General features: G+C 45.2%; 1 protein-coding gene across 3 annotated transcripts; it reads right to left on the bottom strand.

Annotated features, from left to right (window-relative positions):
* Positions 1-1,489: 1,489 nt before the first annotated feature.
* CIPC (CLOCK interacting pacemaker) lies at positions 1,490-18,815 on the bottom strand. 3 transcript variants are annotated; one of them, XM_081152255.1, is made up of 4 exons: positions 18,674-18,815; positions 12,396-12,583; positions 8,050-8,219; positions 1,490-4,979 (listed from the first exon to the last, which is right to left on the bottom strand). In XM_081152255.1, exons 2-4 carry the CDS (start codon positions 12,529-12,531, stop codon positions 4,092-4,094), a joined length of 1,194 nt encoding a protein of 397 aa, XP_081008381.1. In that variant the 5' UTR covers positions 12,532-12,583; positions 18,674-18,815; the 3' UTR covers positions 1,490-4,091. The 3 variants fall into 3 exon arrangements, with proteins under 3 accessions (XP_081008381.1, XP_081008383.1, XP_081008382.1); XM_081152257.1 differs by lacking the exons at positions 12,396-12,583; positions 18,674-18,815 and adding an exon at positions 9,525-9,695 and having other exon boundaries at positions 8,050-8,302; XM_081152256.1 differs by lacking the exons at positions 12,396-12,583; positions 18,674-18,815 and adding an exon at positions 9,525-9,695.
* Between the last annotated feature and the right edge of the window lie 446 nt (positions 18,816-19,261).

Below are 19,261 nucleotides of genomic sequence, written 5' to 3'. Positions count from 1 at the left end.
CTGCATAGGCTGTGACGACCTTAGAAATAATATTAAATCAATCTAAAAGGCTCCTTGGAAGACACGCAGAAGCATCCCTCCTGGTTGTGGGGAAGAGACATCAGGAAGGAAGCTAAATTACATACTCTCCCAAACATGAAACCAGGTCCATCCTTCATCGCAGGTGGAACTGCTGTTTACAGATGACTGACTAGGGAAGGCTATGCTTTGATTTAACCCCTAGCTATTCTCCTTTGGGGCTAATAATTCTTTGTTCGGGAGTAGTCTTTCATATGGGAATTAGTGAATCCATGTTAGCTGCAACCAGGTAATCATAAGAAAGGCCAAACCAATGCAGACAGGCACAAGGTTCTTCCAGCCACCTGAAGTAAGTTAATAACCCAGCAGAGCACTGTAACATAAAGCTATCTTAACAGAGAACTAGGAATCTACTTTGTAGGTTACAAAATTTTAATCTATTAATTTTATGGCTCACCTGTAACACAGCTAGAGATCTTACAAATGGTTAGAGCTGAGAACTGCGGAGAGAAGCAGTTCGAATGCTTTATTATTTAGCTGAGAGGAGTGACACCCAGACAGGCTCAGTGACTGATCCAAAGTTATCTAGCTAATGAGCAGCACGTGACAGGTGCGTGCAGGCCTGCAGATCCCAGCACACCAGGCTTCGATCTGCAATGATGCCATAAAAGACGTGGATTAAACAGACGTGCTCACAGGCAGGCCTCCGAGGTGGACGTTGTTTCCACGCACAGAAATCACACCAAGGGGCCAGGGGCTACACAGTCAAACAACTGTGCTCCCCACTATCTCGCAGGGTCCCCTTTGTGGGCTCTCACTTGTCTGGATTCAAACAGTGACTTAGAAAATTGTGTAGGAGGGAAGTAATGCTGTAAGAACTAGACCACGGCAACCCTGTAGGCCTTTAAATGAGGATAAGCTTTTCCTTTTTCCAGTGTCTTAACAATCCCAGGAGGGGTGTCCTGATGGGCCTTAGGGAGCAGGGAGACACCACACATCTTCCTGTAGAGTCTCTCTAGGTAAAGCTTGAGGAACAACAGAAAATCGGGAATCGACTCCAAGAAGCGTGGAGGGAGGCTTGGAGATGCTAAGGACCCCTCTGTTGTAGAAAGAACTTCACTTAAAGTGGCTTTAGTTTATCCCAGTGGACAACTGAAGTTTTGTCACTTAATTCTCTTTGTGAAAGTGTCAGAGCAGATGGAAGAAATCATTGGGCTATATTCTCCTCTCTTCCCAAGCTACCCCATAGAAACCTCCAAGATCCTGTGGAACACTGGACCACTCACTTGCCTTAAGATTGCTGGTATTTCCTTTAAGTTTAGACTGTAAAAGTCTGAATGATGAATTTCTACAAGTTCAGTATCTAATCCCAACATGCCCAAATGTTGTACATATGCTTGAAACTTAATTCAAGTATTTACTCTAGGTCTCACTTAGTATTTTTAAGCAGTTATAAAGCAAAAAGGCCAAATAGTTTTCAAGTAAGTGACTTTTATTTTCCTCTGACATTTCACAGTCAATGTCTACAAAACTTCATACTTCCTCAAAAGAATTCACATTTGGTAAAGGAATCTCTACCCTAAAGAATTCATAGCTAGAAAAACACTTGGATATATGCACAAGTTACTTTTCTGCTGAAGGAGTCAGTGAAGTCAGACAATACTATAATCAACGAACAGCAATGAGAGTAATAAATTACAATGTCATTAAACTCCATTCCCATAACCAATTCAATCAGCAGCTTTTTCTAGATGTGCTTCAATATTGCCAACAAAATCTGCCAGAAGTTCTCTTAAGGATTGGTTTGAGCTAAGAATGGCTTTGCACATTCAGAAAACAGTAGCTCTGCCACAGGGCATCATACCAGACCAAATCACGCATCGCTAAGACCACTACTACTTACAGCCTTGTGCAACCACCAGAGATCTTTGTGGTCAACTCCAAGGCTCCTCCATTCGCTGATCTGGCTTCTGGCCCCAAATGCCTGCTAGCTTCCACGGATTCTCCTTCCAAGATCTAGCTTCTCTACTTGGCTTCACCTACCTCCAGCTCCACTAGGGAAAAAGCACCCATGCTAAGAGATTAGAAAGACTTCCAGCACTAAGTTATAAAACCAGAGAAGTGAGGATCAATGATGGCTTTCATCATCTTTTACCGCAACAGAAAGGGAAATGCAAATCTTAATCTAGGAAGAAGAGTCCAAGAGGCTTAGAGCCCTACAGAGGGTTTTCCAATGGAATAAATTTCATTTTCAGCAACTGTGCTCAGATTTTGACACTCAGTAAGACTCATGACTCGTGCCCAGGCTGTTCCGAATGCACCTGTCTCTCTAGCTCTGCTGCCAAACTTATTCTGCCAAAAAGGAAGCTTCCTGGCGTGCTGTGCAGAGCAGAGCTGCCGTAGTACCACAGAGACTCAGAGAGGCGAAGCGGGTAGGCCAAGACAAAATTAGTCAAAGGAGCTGAGTCTGTTTAAAGACACATTGGCCCTGATTTTTGAAACTCTTTCAGAAAGCAAATGACAGGTAATAATTCTGCGTCGATCAGGAGTCTAGAGATTTTACCAGGTTGTTTATTTCTAAATCAGTCTTACCTAACTCATACATGTTTGAGAACAAAGTGGAGGCCATCCAAAACCTCGCAATTTTTCAACTATGTTCAAGTTATCACTATCTAGCAAGAATGAGCTTTAACTTCTTTCTAGCCTTGGTAAAACTTCCAGAACATTTTCCTGTGGAAAAGCTGGTCATCCAGAATTGTTATTTAGATTTTCAAGGGGATGGAATTTTTAAGTGAAGAGAAAGTCTGAAGCTTTCCTACTAGAAATCCAGTTTAGCTTCACAACAAAGCCAAAAGAATGTGTATCATCTGTGAATTCTCATCACAGCCTCCCTCCCCAGGTGAACTTCACATGAGCAACACCACGCCTCTGGGTTTGCTGCCAACACTCAGCACGTGGCAGAAACACAGAGGACGCTGCTGCCGATCGCTCCACGTCACTGAGAGACACGTGCAACCCACAAAAACTTTAGAGGCGAAACTGATAAGAATGTTTTCCAATTTGGGGGGGCTTGTGTTTCATAACCTCAGGATGATTTCAATCCCAAGTCTATGGAGCTGAATAATCACTTCTTTCCTCTTTTAGAAAAACCAAAGAGGCAGCATAGGGTTAACTTACACTCACTCACTCACTCACTCTCGGGAACCATGAAGCTGCCTTTAAGATTTTCATATCTAAAACAGGTTGTATTGTTTCAAAAGGAGAAAGAAAAAAAGCACAAATTACCAGAATCTTCCAGCTCCTGACCAACAGATACTGACCATGTGTTTCTACAGATTCTAATTCAAAAAAAGTAATTCATCGACTGTAACTCCAGATGGTACTGCATCCGCTCCATACTTTAAAAATCTGAAGTTATTTTGCCTACCAGCTGAAGAGAAATCAGGTTTGTGATGAAAGTGTCAGAGTTAAATGGTACCACCTTTCCCCTTGACTTTCAAGTTTAAGGAAACAAAGCTTTAAGTGATTAAGCGTTTGCATCCTGGGCCCAACCTGTGCCCAAAGTATTTTAGGTTTTGCCCAAATGGCATGGTGCTTAGAGGAATGCAAACACACCTCCTCTTACTTCTAAGATATTCAAGGGAAGATCTGTGAAGGGATCCTTGTCACCTACTCCCTGGCTTGACAGGTGTCACTCAGTGCACTCATCCATGCCACTGCACCTCTGATCACGGTTAGTGAGTGGGATGGTGGGAGGTGGCAGCTAGAAGAGCTTCACACACTCCTCTCTCCTGTTTTGCCCCGTGACCCACCCAAGTACCTGCAGGCTAAGGAAAAGGGACTCAAGGACATCCCGAATCTGAGGTCCTCAGTGGAACAGAGACATGTAAACTGTGCATAGACCACAGGTTAAGACAGCAGCCAGGTATTGGCATGTGGCTTCATAAGCGAACCACTGAACAGTGTAAGTATAGGAGGACAAGCTCTTACATAAGCTTTGGGAAACAGGAGTAAGATAACGGCAAGAGAGTTAAAAAGAACCACTCAGGTAACAGGAAAATCTGCCTCCTGTGCTATATGTCTGGGTGACCAGGGAATGCTTCGAGGTCACGGCTGGCATGGCTAGACCCTGATGTTAGCGATGCCTGAAGCCTGGCCCAAGCCTGCGGAGCCCTGCTCTTGGCGGCTTCGATAAACAGCTGGGTCTGCTCCTTCAGCTGGTCTAGCTCCACCTGCGTTGCCTGGTTCTGACGAATCAGCTCCTTGGTTTTCAAAGTGATCTCCAGCAAGCCAGACTTGTGCAGGACCACTAAGGTGTTCTGAAAGCGCCTGTGCTTGCTGGGCCGCTGCTCCGAGAAGATGTCTGGGCTGCGGCAGAGGTGCTCTGCGGCCCACAAAGGTGAGCTGTAATTAGCTGACAGTGGTGAAAGCGGGGAGTTGCTCTCTAACCCATGCAGAGTACTGTCTGATGCACAGACAGGGCTGGCAGGGGAAGCAAAGGTCAGACTGGGAGCTTTAGCCACGTGGCTGCTGGACACTGGCTGAAGAGTCTGGGGACTTCCACCTGCCACCAGGGAGGGCACACCCTGCAGAGCTGAGTCCTCCGCTGGCTTGGCACTGGGGGGGGCTGCAGTCGGGGGGCTGGATGACACAGCACCCGTCTTGGTGGGCTCACTGGTGGGTAAGCTGGATCCAGGTCTCTCAGTACAGATTTTCTTCTGCATTCCACGTTCTCTTTCTTTTGGGCCAAGGGAGAGGCCCCTTTTGCCTGGGTGTGGGGCTATTTTGGTGTAAGAATTCAGAATGGGCAAGTAGTTCCTGGAGTCAGACCTTTTCTCACCAGCATGACAGCTGGCAGGAGATGGTACAGGAGGGTGAAGGAATAAAAGCTGTGGCTGTGCCGAGATCACTTCGAAGGAGGGCTGGACAGTCCACGACTGGAGCTGGGATGAGCTGCTGCCCTGAAAGCAGACAAAAACAGCATACTGCTTGTTACCTGCTGAAGAAGAGATGCTCCAAGCTCTGTCAAGGTGCAAAGCAGAGATTTAAAACAATTTCAAGTACAGAGGTCCCTTGCATACGGGGTAGCTCTTTCTCTGGAATGTGACTGGAGAAGTGGCTTAAAAATCCATTTGGGCCTGCTATCGTAATTTTCTTTTCTTTTTTCTCTTCTTTTTTTTTTTCTTCTCCTCCCTCCCTCCCTCCCTCCCTTCCTTCCTTCCTTCCTTCCGTTTTTACTTTTCCTAAGGGAAAACTGGAGGAAATATCTATTTTTTTCAGGTGCTATCACTCAGGAAAAGAAATTGAAAGTAGGTGAAGTAATGACATACTTAAGGTCACAAATGAGGCAATAAAAATAGAGATAGTGTAATATCTTGTTGTAGCTAAAATGTGCTCATCTCAAGACTACAAATGTGACTTTACACCAGAGTCTGTCTTCATTTAGTTACATCTGGACCCTCTTTTACCTGAACACAACTTCTGATTAAAACACTACATATTGTCAGGAGTCCATGGGCCCCTTTTTTAAGGCAGTAATACCCGATAATCATAAAACCACTCAAGATAACAGTTATCGTGTACTGGTGCTCACTACAGGCTAGCACTATGTGTGATGTTTCCCATGGGTTGTTTCCATAACAACCTCATGAGGTAGTCATCATTTTCCTTCACAAATAGAAAACTGAGGTGCAGAAAGTTGAAATAACTTACTTTAAGTCAACAAGATACTAAGTTACAGAGGTGGGGTGACTCTAAATCCCATCCTAACCATTTTGCTACACTGCCTTTGTCCTATCACTCTTCAGTTATACATTTTTTTAAATTAAAGTACTGAGTCCAATGGAAAGCTAATAAAGAAGGGTGTGGCTATCCATTTCCAATATTTAAAAGCCAGGCCAGTTCCAACCTGGTCCCAAAGATACGAGTGTGAAGGCTGGGCAGAGAAAGAGCCTGACAGGCTCTTGGTGGGCGCTCATCGGACTAGCTGAAGCAAGCAACCTCCCACACACGCACACCATTTGCACACATTTCGGCCTCCTCAACGCATCACTAGAACTCGAGGCCAGCTACAGTTCACCTTCTGTGCAAAGGTTGGGATGGCCCAGAGAGTCCATTCTGGAGCCTTCTTGGTATTCAGATACTCTCTGGGATGTACACAAGCAAGCAATGCTAGGCCTAGCACCACACTTCCCTGTCAAGCAGATCCAAAACTGGGTGTCTTTTGAAGCAGACACCAGCGTAGTCCACCTCAGAGAGGCAAAACATTAGGCTATTCCCCTAGTCACCTGTGCCCTAATGGTGGACCTACGAGGCAAACAGATCCAGAAAATATCTAATTCACTGCTTTCCTTAACTGATCTCATTGGATTCTTCACAATGCTACTATGCCCACTGCCATAATAGATACTTAGCTTGCTGGTTCTAATGATTAGACTTCACAATATGTTATTCGTGTTGAAATCATCTGAGGGAACATAAGACAGATTTTAGACTTGGCTATAATCTCAGAAGCCTTCATGTGGCAGATGAGGAAACACAAGTGCAGAGTGGTTAAGTAATTGCGTGCAAGATCACACAGTCATGTGGCAGAACCGGAATCAGACCCTCAAAAGAAAAATTTCTAAAACCAAGACATTACACAACATACACAGATTTTAAAAAGTTCATCACTATTTTGATCCCGGGATGTGCTGGATTCTAACGCGTAGTAAAAAAACAAGAGGAAACTCCTAGATGACTCTATCAGGTCAGCCTGCCCCCAAGTCTCCCTCTGCTGCTGGAGCCCAGCAGCCTCCCTGGCAGGCCTTTGTCCTGGAGAATACAGCTCTGCTGGAAAAGCTACTCAGTCCTCAACTGCAGGCTGTTCTCCACCCCGGGAGCTGCCAGCCTGCCTTCAACAAGGCAGGCATATAAACACAGACACTCGAGAGAGACCAACAAACAAGGGAGCCAGAGGAAGAGGCAGGGAGACAGCGCCAGAGAGGAAGGAAGCCCTGAGAAGCATCACAGCGCTGGGCGCCTGCACAAGCTCTTTGGGTCTGTGACGTGTCTTTATTCTCTCTCCATTTCAATAAGCAGAGCTGTTCTTCCTGCTGAGAGGGGATTCGCTAGGCAAAAATCTTGACATTCTTCCAAACTCACCAGGCTGCCTTGCTGAAAATCAGTTTGTGCTCCTCAGAAATAACTAGGTGATAGTTAAGACATTAAGGTTTCATGTCAGGCTACAGCCATGTATGCTCTTCTACCTAAGGTGGAAAGGTCAACAACATGACGCCAATTTCAAATGTCACTAGCTTCAAGCAGCCTCATCAATGGACCCATGTGAGAGCTGATATATTTTAGAACAAAGCAGGGTAAGGTTAAATGTTCTTGAAAGCAGTTCATATGATTAAGTTCTCTGTTTCAAACATGGGGACTTAGATTTTCATCGAAATCCTCCTTTTTTGCATATCTGGACAATCATCATGTATTATTATGCATAGTTATGTAATCAAGCCCCAAACAGGGTACTCTTCAGCTCCACAGCAATGATGTGCAGCCTTGCTGGGACAACCATAACTAAACCCAAGAGCTGCTTTTCCACTAACGACATGTCCTTGGCTGACTGCTAAGAAAAGGCTCAGAATGTGACACGAGAAACATGGAAACTGCTTCCACTTCTCAAACAAATAAATGCATCCTACATTTCTAAATTCCCAGGGCATTTCAAATTAAAAATAGATTCCTTTGTTTATACCCTAAATTCTGTCTGAAAGTTATGACATTTCTGCTTAGTTCTTTTATACATGACTAAAGAATTCCCAGGTCCCTTTGGACAAACTAGAGATGCAGATATAAAATAGTCTTGCTGTCTTGTAGTCCTTTTTAAAAACACTGTCAGTAGTTGAAAGGAAACATCCTCTCCCCAGGACAGAGTGTGGCTCTAGTGTTTGCTTCTAAAATCCCTCCTGGGCAGAAAGGAGGAGCCTCTGCACACAGGAAGCTCAGGCACTTTAATTTGTGGACATCAGAAGATGCACTCCTCCTCACCTGTTTGACCAGCACGTTCTTCATGACAACCATGGGGGACAGTGTGGGGAAGGCACTGCTTGCAGCCTTGGAGTTCTGTCTTGGCCTGTCTTCCCGGCCCCAGCCTAGGGCACTGAGCATGTCCTCAGACTCCATCTGCTCCGCGGAGCTCAGACACTCCGAACTTCCATCTGGTGGGCAGAAAAACAGTCAGTTCACCCAGGCTCTAGGCTAGGGGCTCTCAACCAAGCCTCTTCGGGAGTGGCAGGACCCCCTGAAATTCAACAGAACATTTGTGAGATAGGTTTTGGTGAATTTTTCTGAGGAGAGGATCTTTAACTTTCCCTGGATTCTCAATGGGGTCCATAATTATCACTTCCACCCCAAAAGATTAAGAATGACTGTCCTAGGACTCCTTTCTACCTGTCTTACAGACATAAGCCTGTATCCATTCGGGTTTATGTGGAAGTGATTATCACTAGTCTACAGGAGAATGGGTAGATGGCTTCAAAGTAGTTCATTACTTTCCAGAACCTTGTTGCTAAAAGGAGAGGGGAGTGTGTGCATGGCCTGGGGCAAGATTAAGGCCTTTAAGAGGCTCTGGTCACAAGATGTAATTATAAAAATAAAAACAAAACCAATTGGTAAACCTCGAAACTTACGTCCATGCTAAAATTAAAATAGTTCTTCCTAAGTTTTCTAACTGTAAGTTCTGGATAAGTTCATCAAAGCTGAAGTTTAAATTGTGTCTATCTTTGTTGTTCCCTCAACTGGTTAGGCACCTCCTTTGTTGGTGCCCTAAAGGCAAACAGGCTGACTGGGGATCCTGCACATTGGATGATGGATACTCTCCAAGGCAAAGAAAATAAGATTGCCCTTCGTGAAATCCATCAAAAAGGACTTAATTAGCTATCTGCTGGAGCCAACCCACAGACTGTTGTAACCCTGCTACAAGGCGTCTAGGGATACCCTAAACGCTCATGAAGAATCTCAGAGTAATCTGGATGAGGCAGGCCCTGAATGTGACTTTAATTTAAATGAGAGCAACTGTCAACACTTGCACTTAAGTCAGAATCTCCAATGACGCTTTTTAGAAATTACAGATGTTGGGGTCGTCCCCTCAATCTACTGAGTTGATTTATCTGGTACCCAGGCAGGTACATTTTCACAAAACACCACAAGCAATCCAAATGTGCTCCTCTAGTTAAGAACCATTAGGCCAGAAACGAAGGCCTCAGGAGCAAAGGGCATACCGGGTGCCTGGGTCTTGGTTTCTAAATGTTGTTCTGCATGAAAAGGAAACCAGGCCTCCTTGGATGCCAAGTCTTTGGCAGGGAAGGTACAAAATGAGCCTAGATATCTTATTGTCCCAGAAAGCAAGGAAGTACTCAAACACAAATGGAGGCACCTGGAAAAGATACATGCACTAACTAGAAGGGACTCCAACTCGCAAAATCTGGGACATTCTGAGTACTGAAAAGAATAGTGATAATGACCTGGCCGGGCGTGGCTCAGCGGTTGAGCTTCGACCTAGGATCCAGTCGATCGGGGTTCGATTCCCGGTCAGGGCACATGCCTGGGTTGCGGGCTCGATCAATGACTCTCTCATCATTGATGTTTCTGTCTCTCTCTCTCCCTCTCCTTTCCTCTCTCTGAAAGCAATAAAGCTATAAAATAAATAAATAAAAATTTAAAAAAAAAGAAAAAAAAAAGAATAGTGATAATGGATTGACAAACTGAATTACAAAAGAATTCCATGAACCACAGTGATACCCAAAAAAGGGGCTGGCCCTATCCGGTTTGGCTCAGTGGTTAGAGTGTCGGCCTGTGGACTGAAGGCTCCCAGGTTTGATTCCAGCCAAGGGCACGTACCTTGGTTGCAGGCTCGGTCCCTGCCCTGGTCGGGGCACGTGTGGGGGGCAACCAATCGATGTCTCTTTCACATCGATGTTTCTCTCTCTCTCTCTCTCTCTCTCCCCCCGCCACTCTCTCTGAAAAGCAATGGAGGGAATATCCTCAGGTGAGGATTAAAAAAAAGGGGGGGGGTTGGAGGAGAGAAAGAGCTTCTTTACAGAAGAATGTCAGCTAATAAAATGTACAAGGAATAACAGAGTTAGATCACCATTTTTAAACCACAAATGCAGTGATTGATTCGGGTGGGGATCATTAATGGATGCTAAAACCACAGGTCAAGAGTTTGTTGGGGAACAGAATAGTCGTCACACAATCTCAAAATGTCATCTCATAAATTCCTTATAATTACAAAGAGAAAAGGGTACTTTACAGTAAAGAAATCTGGTATATGTTACCTTAACCAAGTGACCAACCAGAGCATCACCAAGAATAAGACAAACTTAAGAGTGCTCTTATGTGTGCAACGAGAAGGCTGTAACAGAAAATGTAGTAGTCTGGTAAAAACGCTTGTTCTCACTCTAGCAGTAATGGAAAGTTACCAAAGAATCCAGAGTGTGGGACATTCTACAAAACAACAGGCCTAAGTCATTCGAAGATGTCAATGTCATAAAAAAGAAAAAAAGACAGGAAAGGACAGAAAAGGAAAGGTAAGGGAGCTGTGCTAGCCTAACTAAGATGAAAAAGACAGGACAACGAAATAAAATAGTACAATCTTCAGTGGGCCCTGGATCTAGAACAGACAGACAAAAAGACTCACAGCTATAAAGGACACTACTGGGACAATGGGGAAACTCTGAATATGGACTGTAGGTAAATAAAAATTTCGGGTTACATCATTCTCTAAGGTAACCGAAATAACAACTCAGGCAGTGACGAAATCACCGGCACCTGGCCCAGATGCAGGCATTCATGCGGTTCACTTTCTGGAGCACAAGCAGTTTGATTAGTTTTAGCACTGCCTTACATCTGAATAGCACAATACTTCTTAAAGCACTTGTACACAGAGAATAAGAAAACGATCAGAAACACCATCCGGACTTTGGGACATCCTAGAAAACAAGTGGCCTGAAGTGTTGGAGAGAGAGGTACCAAAATGTCAACAGTATTGAAAAAACAGGTGGTGGGATGATGGATAACGTTTATATTTTTCTTTACATGTTTCTCCATTTCTAAGCTTCTACAATGAGCATGTGTTACCTTCGTGATATGAAACACAGATGAAAACAAACGTGACATTAAAAGAAAAAACAGAGACAATAAGCCTGCAATGTTTCCCAAGTCTGTCTGATTACACAAATCAACAGACACTTATGAAAAATAAAACCCACATTCCAGGACCTCCCCCAAGACCCTCAACATCACAATGTCCAAGAGAGGAGTGTTTTTAACAAATGCCTTAGATGAGCTTATGATGAGGCGAGCTTGAGAAACACTAAGCAATAGAGAAGCAAAACCCAAAGGCTACACATTGGCCCTCGCTTCCCGGACTGTCCTTATTCTAATCCCTCGGTCAGTAGGTGCTCTGTTCCTCTCTGAGCAACAGTCTATTTATAATTTCGCTTCTCACGCAGCCTGCCTACAGGGAGAAAATATAATATACCAATCCAAGGATGAGGCAGATCTAGCACTCCTAATAGCTGTATTTCTCACTATAAGTTAATAAATCAACAGGATGATTAGTCACTGTGAGGCTGGATAACATAAATCTTCCTTTCAGAGAAGGCTCCATCCCAGGATGCTAACCCGGCCAGAATCTCCTAGCATCACCTTCTGCATCCCCTGGGCCAAAATGTTGACACTAGACTTAGAGTCTAGTGTCAAGCCACTACCCTCAGACCTGGAAATAAAAAGGAGCTTCAGCACAAAATTCAAAGGCTCACTGGGTGTGCAGCTAGCCCTTTCAGGTAAGGTTTAGAGAAACTAGTAAGGACTTTCTTGTCTCTAATAGATACTCAAGTTTGGAATTGGGAGGCTCATAGTTCAAACACAAAATGCATGGGTACTGGCAGGATGTGTTGTAGAGGGGAAACATTTTTAAACAAAGCAAAACATCTTTCTTAGCAAAAAAGTTAACAAATTATATATTACTTTTGTTTAATTTATTACATGGTGACAACATGCAGTCCTTTTTCCTGCAATGTAACTATTCTTATGAAAAAGGAGCTAAGACAACAGAATTATGAGTACCTAAATATTTTTTCCAGTAACCACTTGCAACATTTGGAAATGTAAGATTTAAAACTGAGAGTCTGAGTTGAAAGATGTCAAGTCATTCCTTCAGAACTAACCCCATGGTGACTCTGACGGCACCAGAATGACCATTTTAAGAGATCAGATATTTACTTATTCTGTACGTGAAAGCTTCCCATCCTCATCACACAAATGAGTTTTAGGAAGGACCTTTTTCAGGCAAATTGTTCATTACAATGTAGAAAGAACAAGGCATTTTTAACCTGAAAATCCAGAGTCCTTGTCTGACTCGGCCACTGCCATACCAAGCTGACGAGCCACTTTTTTCATCTCTGTGCCTTTGCCTGGTTTGGCCGAGAGTCTTCTGGGGCTCTCTCTGGATGGGTTTTTCCTCTCCATGTTTCACTGGGCTGAAAGTGAATTCACCAGTACTCTTTTCATCTAGACTGCCCTGTGAAAAACAACAATTACATAAGAAGTCACTACCTAGAGAGCTGAAACAGGTGACCGAAATGGTGAGTAAAGAAAGGGCAAAGAACACTGGCCTCACCCACTTCCTCTGCATTTCCTCAGAGATCTCAACTGAAAAGGCTTTAAGTTTACTGAAGAAGGGTGTCCACCCAAAAGGAGGTTCACTGTCCTCTCCCTGCCCTCTAATTCCATTACAAATTCAAGGCACACACAGTCCACATTCAGTGGAGGCTTTGAAATGGCTAACAAAGGCACATTTGATTAGGTTTCTGGACTGGGTAACTCACCCTGCTCCCTGAGGGAGGAGAGCAGAGGGAATGCCCATCTGGGTCACGGCTTGCTTTCCCAGGATACATCTGCCGACTCCTGATTTACCGCCACCTCCCATAGTATGTTTTCTCAAATTAACCTTTCACTTCTTTGGATGTTTTACTGAACAGAGTAAAAACAACTCCTTTTATATGCATGCTACTTTTTGGCTTAAAAAGCACTTTTACGCCCGGCCAGTGTGGCTCAGCAGTTGAGCGTGGACCTATGATCCAGATCTAGGTTTAATTCCTGGTCAGGGCACATGCCCAGGTTGCGAGCTCGATCCCCCAGTAGGGGCTGTGCAGGAGGCAGCTGATCAATGACTCTCTCATCATTGATGTTTCTATATCTCTATCTCTACCTCTATATCTCTCTTTCTCTCAATCTCTCTCTCCTTTCTTCTCTCTGAAATCAAGACATATTAAAAATAAGATAAAATAAAAATGTTAACATTTAAAAAAAGCACTTTTACACACAAATAAGATCATATAGAATAGTGCTTTGCTTGTATAAAAGCCCACCACCTTATTGCTGTTAATGTTATCTCACTTGAGCCTCACATCCTCCTCTGTTGCTATCCCATTTTACAGAGGAGGAAGTTGAGGTGCAGATAAGTTACATTCAGTCCTTTAAAAATGTTTATCGAGTGCCCACTACGAACCAAGAATTGTGTTAGGACTGGGGATACAGGGTGAATCGAATAGACATGGTCTACCTTCCTGGAGCTTACATTCTAAGATGGACAGACATTAATCAAGTAAGCACACAATTAATTACTATTTTGATAACAGCTATGAAAGGGAGGGACTAACAGTCTGGGGGGACAGGGAAGGGAAGGATTTCCCGAGGAAGTTGGGACCTGGACGGTGAGATAGAGTTAATGGGTTTTAGCAGAAGTTTGGAAGTTGGCTGGGAGAAGGGGGTCAGGTGGGGTGTGGAAGTGTGAAGGCTCTAAGGGAGAAAGGAGCCTGACACATTCAAAGAGCTGAAAGGCCAGGGAGGCGAGAGCACAGTGCAGGGGGTAGAAGCCATGTGATACTAGAAGGGCTGGTGTGGGCCACAGGAGCAATGCCTTGTAACCCATGTTGCAAAGACTTTGGGTATTAACCTAAGAGCGATAGGAAGTCACAGAAGGATTTTAACCAGAAGAGTGACAAGATTGGACCTGCATTTTAAAAGCATTTGGGTGCTGGACTGAGGCTAAAGTAGGGGGAGGCGAGAGTGGCATTGAGATCACCTAGATACTTCTAAACTACTATGTAGTCCAGGTGACTTAAGGTGGTGGCAGTGAACCTGGAGAGAAGTGAACAGACTAGAGACATATTTAGGAGGCCAACTTGATGGGGCTCTGTGATTGTATATTGGGGGATAGATGGTGGAGCCAAGAAGACCTATGGTGGGTTGGCTAGGCTGGTTCTTTAGGCCATGTAGAGAGAAGCAACTGCGGGTCATGCAAGTGGAGGTGCTCGGTAGGCTGTCACATGTACCTGCTGGGAGCACAGGAAGAAGCCTAGACTTGCCCCAGTGACACACAGCTAGTCCATAGCAAATCCATAACTAAGCTAACAGTGCAAAGACATAGACAAATGGGCCCTTCGAAGGGGTGGCAGAGGCGGAAAACATTCCAGATATTTTAACAAGGCCATCTGACGCATTAAGGAATGGCAGCAAGATAAGAACACAAGGGATACAACAGGGCCAAAGACAACAGGAGGCCAACAAGGAAAATGACAATGATAAAAAAACTGGGTAAGTGCTGGTTTCAATGTTTGTGTTCCTCTCAAATCCATATGTTGAATCCTAACCCCCCCAAGATAATGGTATGAGGAGGTGGGCCCTTTGGGAGGTGCTTAAATCATGAGGGTGGAGCCCTCATAAGCAGGATTAGTGCCATATAAGAGACTTGATAGATCTCCCTAGCCCCTCTACCGCACGAGGATACAATGAGAAGTCTGTGACCTGAAAGAGAGCCCTCACAGGCCACGCGGTACCCTGATCTCAGACTTCCAGCCTCTAGAATCACTAGAAATAAATTCCTGTTGTTTATAAGCCACCCAGTCTGTGATATTTTGTTATAGCAGCCCAAATAGACTAAGACAGTAGGTGTAAGCAAAGCCTGGTGGCATTTTAATTCACAATCCCCTCGCAGCTCCATACACTTATCCTGAGTGCAGAGAAACACGAGCCCCCTGCCAAACAGCACTATATCTGGAACACCCCGAAATGCCAAGTCTGAACATTTCTGCTAATCACGATCTTGTGAAGAACATCAACTATTCCAGAAGCAGAGGAAGGATTAGAAATAAAATTAAATAGAAGACAAGGATGCTTACGGGTGTCCTTGAGCAACCCTCTTGCTCACACTTTTGCATACAGTACAAGTGGACTAAAGGGAACACACACTGATCTGAGTGAGACTAAATCCTAAACACAATTCCAAGTAAAAATTATTTTGTACCATATCAAACTCATTTAAGGGAACTGGTTTCCCTATGTCAAACTAAGCACTCTTTGACAGGTCAGAGGTTTAGTCCTATGTGCACAGAAGATAAACAATGGCACTGTCACATCTTGTACAGCACTTTGCAAAAGTAACACCTCTCTACTGGAAGGCCAGGAAGTTCGAAAGCATAGACAGTGCAGCTTAAAAAATAGACTAAAATGTAAACGTGTATCTCTAATTAAATCAGAATCCTTCTGTATGAAAATCAACAAATGTGCATGTTTTCATTTCCCTGAAATAATACTGTCTGAAAGTGGGTAAGTTTCTTCAAAATGTAAGTAGATGTAGCTTGTGGATGGGCAATTAAACTTATCATTCAAGTCTGACTGACCCTCCTGTTGATTTAGATTAGGAGAGTAGCTCATGTTAGTTGCAACTGGTTAAGAATTTGACAAAGTTTAACATTATCTTACAAAATACGGATTATTTTACAGGTATTTTAGATAAAACATCCCAATTTAGTCTTCTACAATCCTTGTGACCAGGGGAGAAATGTCTTGCTGCTTTATTAAAGTGTACTCAATGGAGCTACAAAAGATACACAGGAATTTATTCTGGCCCATCAAGAATATGCAGGCTTATATTGATCGTGGAATCAAAATACTAAAACATTGATGAAATGGTTAAAAGGAGAACAGACGCTAAAATTTTAGATCCTGGGGAACTGGCAGCAGTTGGAAGTAAAAAACCACATAGTCTACTTTAGAATAGTAAATTAACTACTTTGGATATGAAAGTGACTAAAAATGTGAAAGCCTCTGTCCTAAGTTCTCATTATGCAGCAGAAAGCCTTAATGCCCAGGGAAGTTCAAAAAAGATGGAGAATGAAGGTCTACAACCCACCTTGACCTCGCTGCCCTGAGAAGAGAGGCACTTCCTCCCCAGAAGTGGTACTGAGGACATCAATTAGCCAGTAAACATAGGCCCACTCATACACAGCACCAGATGGGGCTGTCCACAGGACAGAAGCAGGGGGATGGCATTACTGGGGCTCTCAAACCCAGGGCCACACAAATGGCAAAGTCTGAAAACCTCAAGGTTTTCCTCCTTGGTATTATTTTACAATATAGATAGATGCTGATAAGCTGACTAGGGGTTGAAAATGGGTTACCAAGCTCTTACCCACTGTCTGCTTCCTGGCGTAGATTGGAAACCATTAACACTACCTTACAAATATCTCAGATCCTCATGTGCCTGACTGCATTAAAAGGACTCCAACTTAAGCTTCCCAACTGTCAGAATCAACCCTAATTGGGCCTCTCAACAGTGTGTCCAAAGGTTCCCAGAGAGAACAGTATGTACTAAAACTTATCATGGAAAGTGAACATAAACATAGAGGCTTACATAAACGGGTATAAGATAAAATTCTAACTAGTGCTCACTTGGCTCTTCTATTTCTGCACTTCTAACATTAGAGTCTAATTATTTGTCTCCTCAACTTCAACAGTTATTTTTTTTATCTTTGCAACCTCAGCTCCCAACAATATGTGTGAGGTACTCAACAGAATAATAAATTCCTACAAATCTCCTGTCTTGCTGAGCCTCACTGACAGCCCTAGCAGCTTAGCTGTCACTGAAATACCTGAACAGCTTGAAGGTCAAGGTTCTGCATTTCCAAACACCATGGTCACCTCAAGATCTAACACCCAGCTCTGGTCTCCTGAGGGAAGATCTCTCATCTACCCCTTATTCTAAGACGAAAACTCAGGGATAAATCCATCAACCAAATTAAAGGTTGGTCTAACCCAAACACAATCTCTATGATGATTTAGGCTTATGATAAAAAGGAGACCCAAGGTTTACAAGGAAAGGATCTGAAATGTTGCTCTCAGATTTCTCCTTTTATAGATACTTGGCAACTTTCCTGAGAGCTTAAGTTCCCTTTAAAATGTGTCACATGTGTAACACCCGTGCCTGGACAGAGTTGTGAGGAGTAAGCCCAAGCAGACACTTAAACACAATAAAGGGACAAGGCCATAAAAAATTAAGATCTTACTGCCCAGAAAACCATGAGTAATCCTAGTTAGAATTATAAATACTTTACTAGATTTTCTCTGAAGTCATTTTCTCTTGGTCTGCATATTTGGAGATACTATTCTGGGGAAATGTCTGTGTATTTTAACAGAGAACACCACCCCTCCTACACACACACTCACATGCCCCAGATCTACCTAAATCTTTAATTTCCATCTTTCTCTTCACATCCATTTTCATTCTTCAACTTGGCTGCAAAAACTCATGTCAAAGGTCCTAAACCCCACTCCCATACAATGTCCTCTGTTTGGCACCTGGTATGGCTCATTCCATTCTCCTCTTCCAGAGAGAAGATGATTAGAGAACTTCCTTCAAATCCCCTGCTTCCCAAGGGTGCACAGTAACAGTGCCCACTTCCCCATTTGCACCAGCCAACGCTGCATCTGTGCCAGACAGCAGGAGTATCCTCCAGGTATCTGAGCCTGCCAGCTTAGCAGGGAAGAACTGGGCAGACCCTAGGACTGTGCTGTGCCTGGCATACCACCAGCCTCTCAGGGCAAACACCCAGGCAATGCATACTGCCAGGATTTGGGCAATAATGGGGAGACTGACTTCGGCCTGTACCCTGGGCCTTGATCAGAGCTCCCCTCAACCCACCCACTAACTCCTTACCTGGCACTTCTTCTCCACCTCCCCCACCCCTGGCACCATGCCTGGCCACCTAGCCACCCAGGAGAAATAACCAGCCAAGTTAGTGACAGCAGGTCTCTAGAAAAGACAGCACACCTGTGCCCCAGACCCAGAAAGGGGCGCTACCCACAACTCCAAACTGGAGTCGCAGTACCCTTACCAGGTTACCAGCTCCCGAGCCCACTCACGTGCCCATTCCCTGCCCCGCAGTTCACAGCCTGGCAGGAGGCCTCCAGGCTCTCCCCCTGCCCAGAAGCCCAGCAGGCTGTTACTTCCAGGGCTACACCGCGGCCCACCTGCCCGAATGGTCTCACCCCGCCGGCACCTCACACAAGCCCCCTCTCGGTACACAGCCCCCTTCTCACCCGTGATTCCCCCTCCCACGCACTCTCACCCCTCACAGCAAAACCAACTAAATGGAGGAGGGACGCACACCCTCCGCTCCCACCATTTGGCCCTCTGTCCCCCCAAAGTCCCGGATCTCCCTCTTGCCGGTATACCTCGCGCCCCTTCTTCTTTCCCCTACCCCCACCTCCTTTGCCCACGCTCCTCGCCCAAACCCTCACCCCGGGCGCCCTGCCCTCCCTCTCTCACCTAGGGCCGGGGTCGCCACTCCAAGATCAGCCTGCGGGCCAGGTGGCGCATGCGCCAGCCCGTCCCCGCAGCTCCATGACAACCCAGTCATCGCCGGGTCTCCAGCAATCCCCTCCGCCTCCCGCCCCTTTCTCCTCCCTCCGCCTCCGCAGCGGCTTCCGCCAGCCACGTGACCGGCTGGAGGACCCGGCACCATGGAGGCTGCTTGCTCTTCTCCTAGAGGGGCCCCTAGAGGCTCACCCTGTTCCCGCCTCCGCCGGAACGCGAGCCCCGCAAGCCTCTCAGGGCGCGCGTACGTCCCGAAGAGTCGGCGCTCTCTCCGCCGGTCTCTATGGTTGCTTCCCAGGCCCCGTCGCCATTTTGAAGGGGGGGGACGGACCTTGAGATTCGAACGGTTGGGGGACGGTTTCGAGGCGGGGTTTGCCGAAGCTTCTAGCAGCCAGGGCGGGAGGCATGTTTCCACTGCGTGAGCCGGTGGAGGTTGGCTCTCGTTTTGTGCGCCCGGACACAGTTATGGCTGGCGACAAGGACAGGCCACGCTGACTGGCACGCGAGCCCGCGGTGGCGGGGCCGAGCGTGGGCGGACAT

This window comes from Miniopterus schreibersii, assembly GCF_964146895.1.
Source record: "Miniopterus schreibersii genome assembly, chromosome: 1".
Lineage (NCBI taxonomy): Eukaryota > Metazoa > Chordata > Mammalia > Chiroptera > Miniopteridae > Miniopterus > Miniopterus schreibersii.
This window is presented reverse-complemented; position numbering and strand designations above follow the sequence as displayed.

Bases quoted from the DNA above. Each gene is read 5' to 3' on its own strand.
- CIPC (XM_081152255.1), bottom strand. From the start codon at position 12,531: ATGGAGAGGAAAAACCCATCCAGAGAGAGCCCCAGAAGACTCTCGGCC. The intron at 8,220-12,395 runs GTTAAAAATGCC...TCTGCCCACCAG, and splicing joins CAAGGACTCTGGATTTTCAG to ATGGAAGTTCGGAGTGTCTG. The intron at 4,980-8,049 runs GTGAGGAGGAGT...GTCTGCTTTCAG, and splicing joins AGAACGTGCTGGTCAAACAG to GGCAGCAGCTCATCCCAGCT.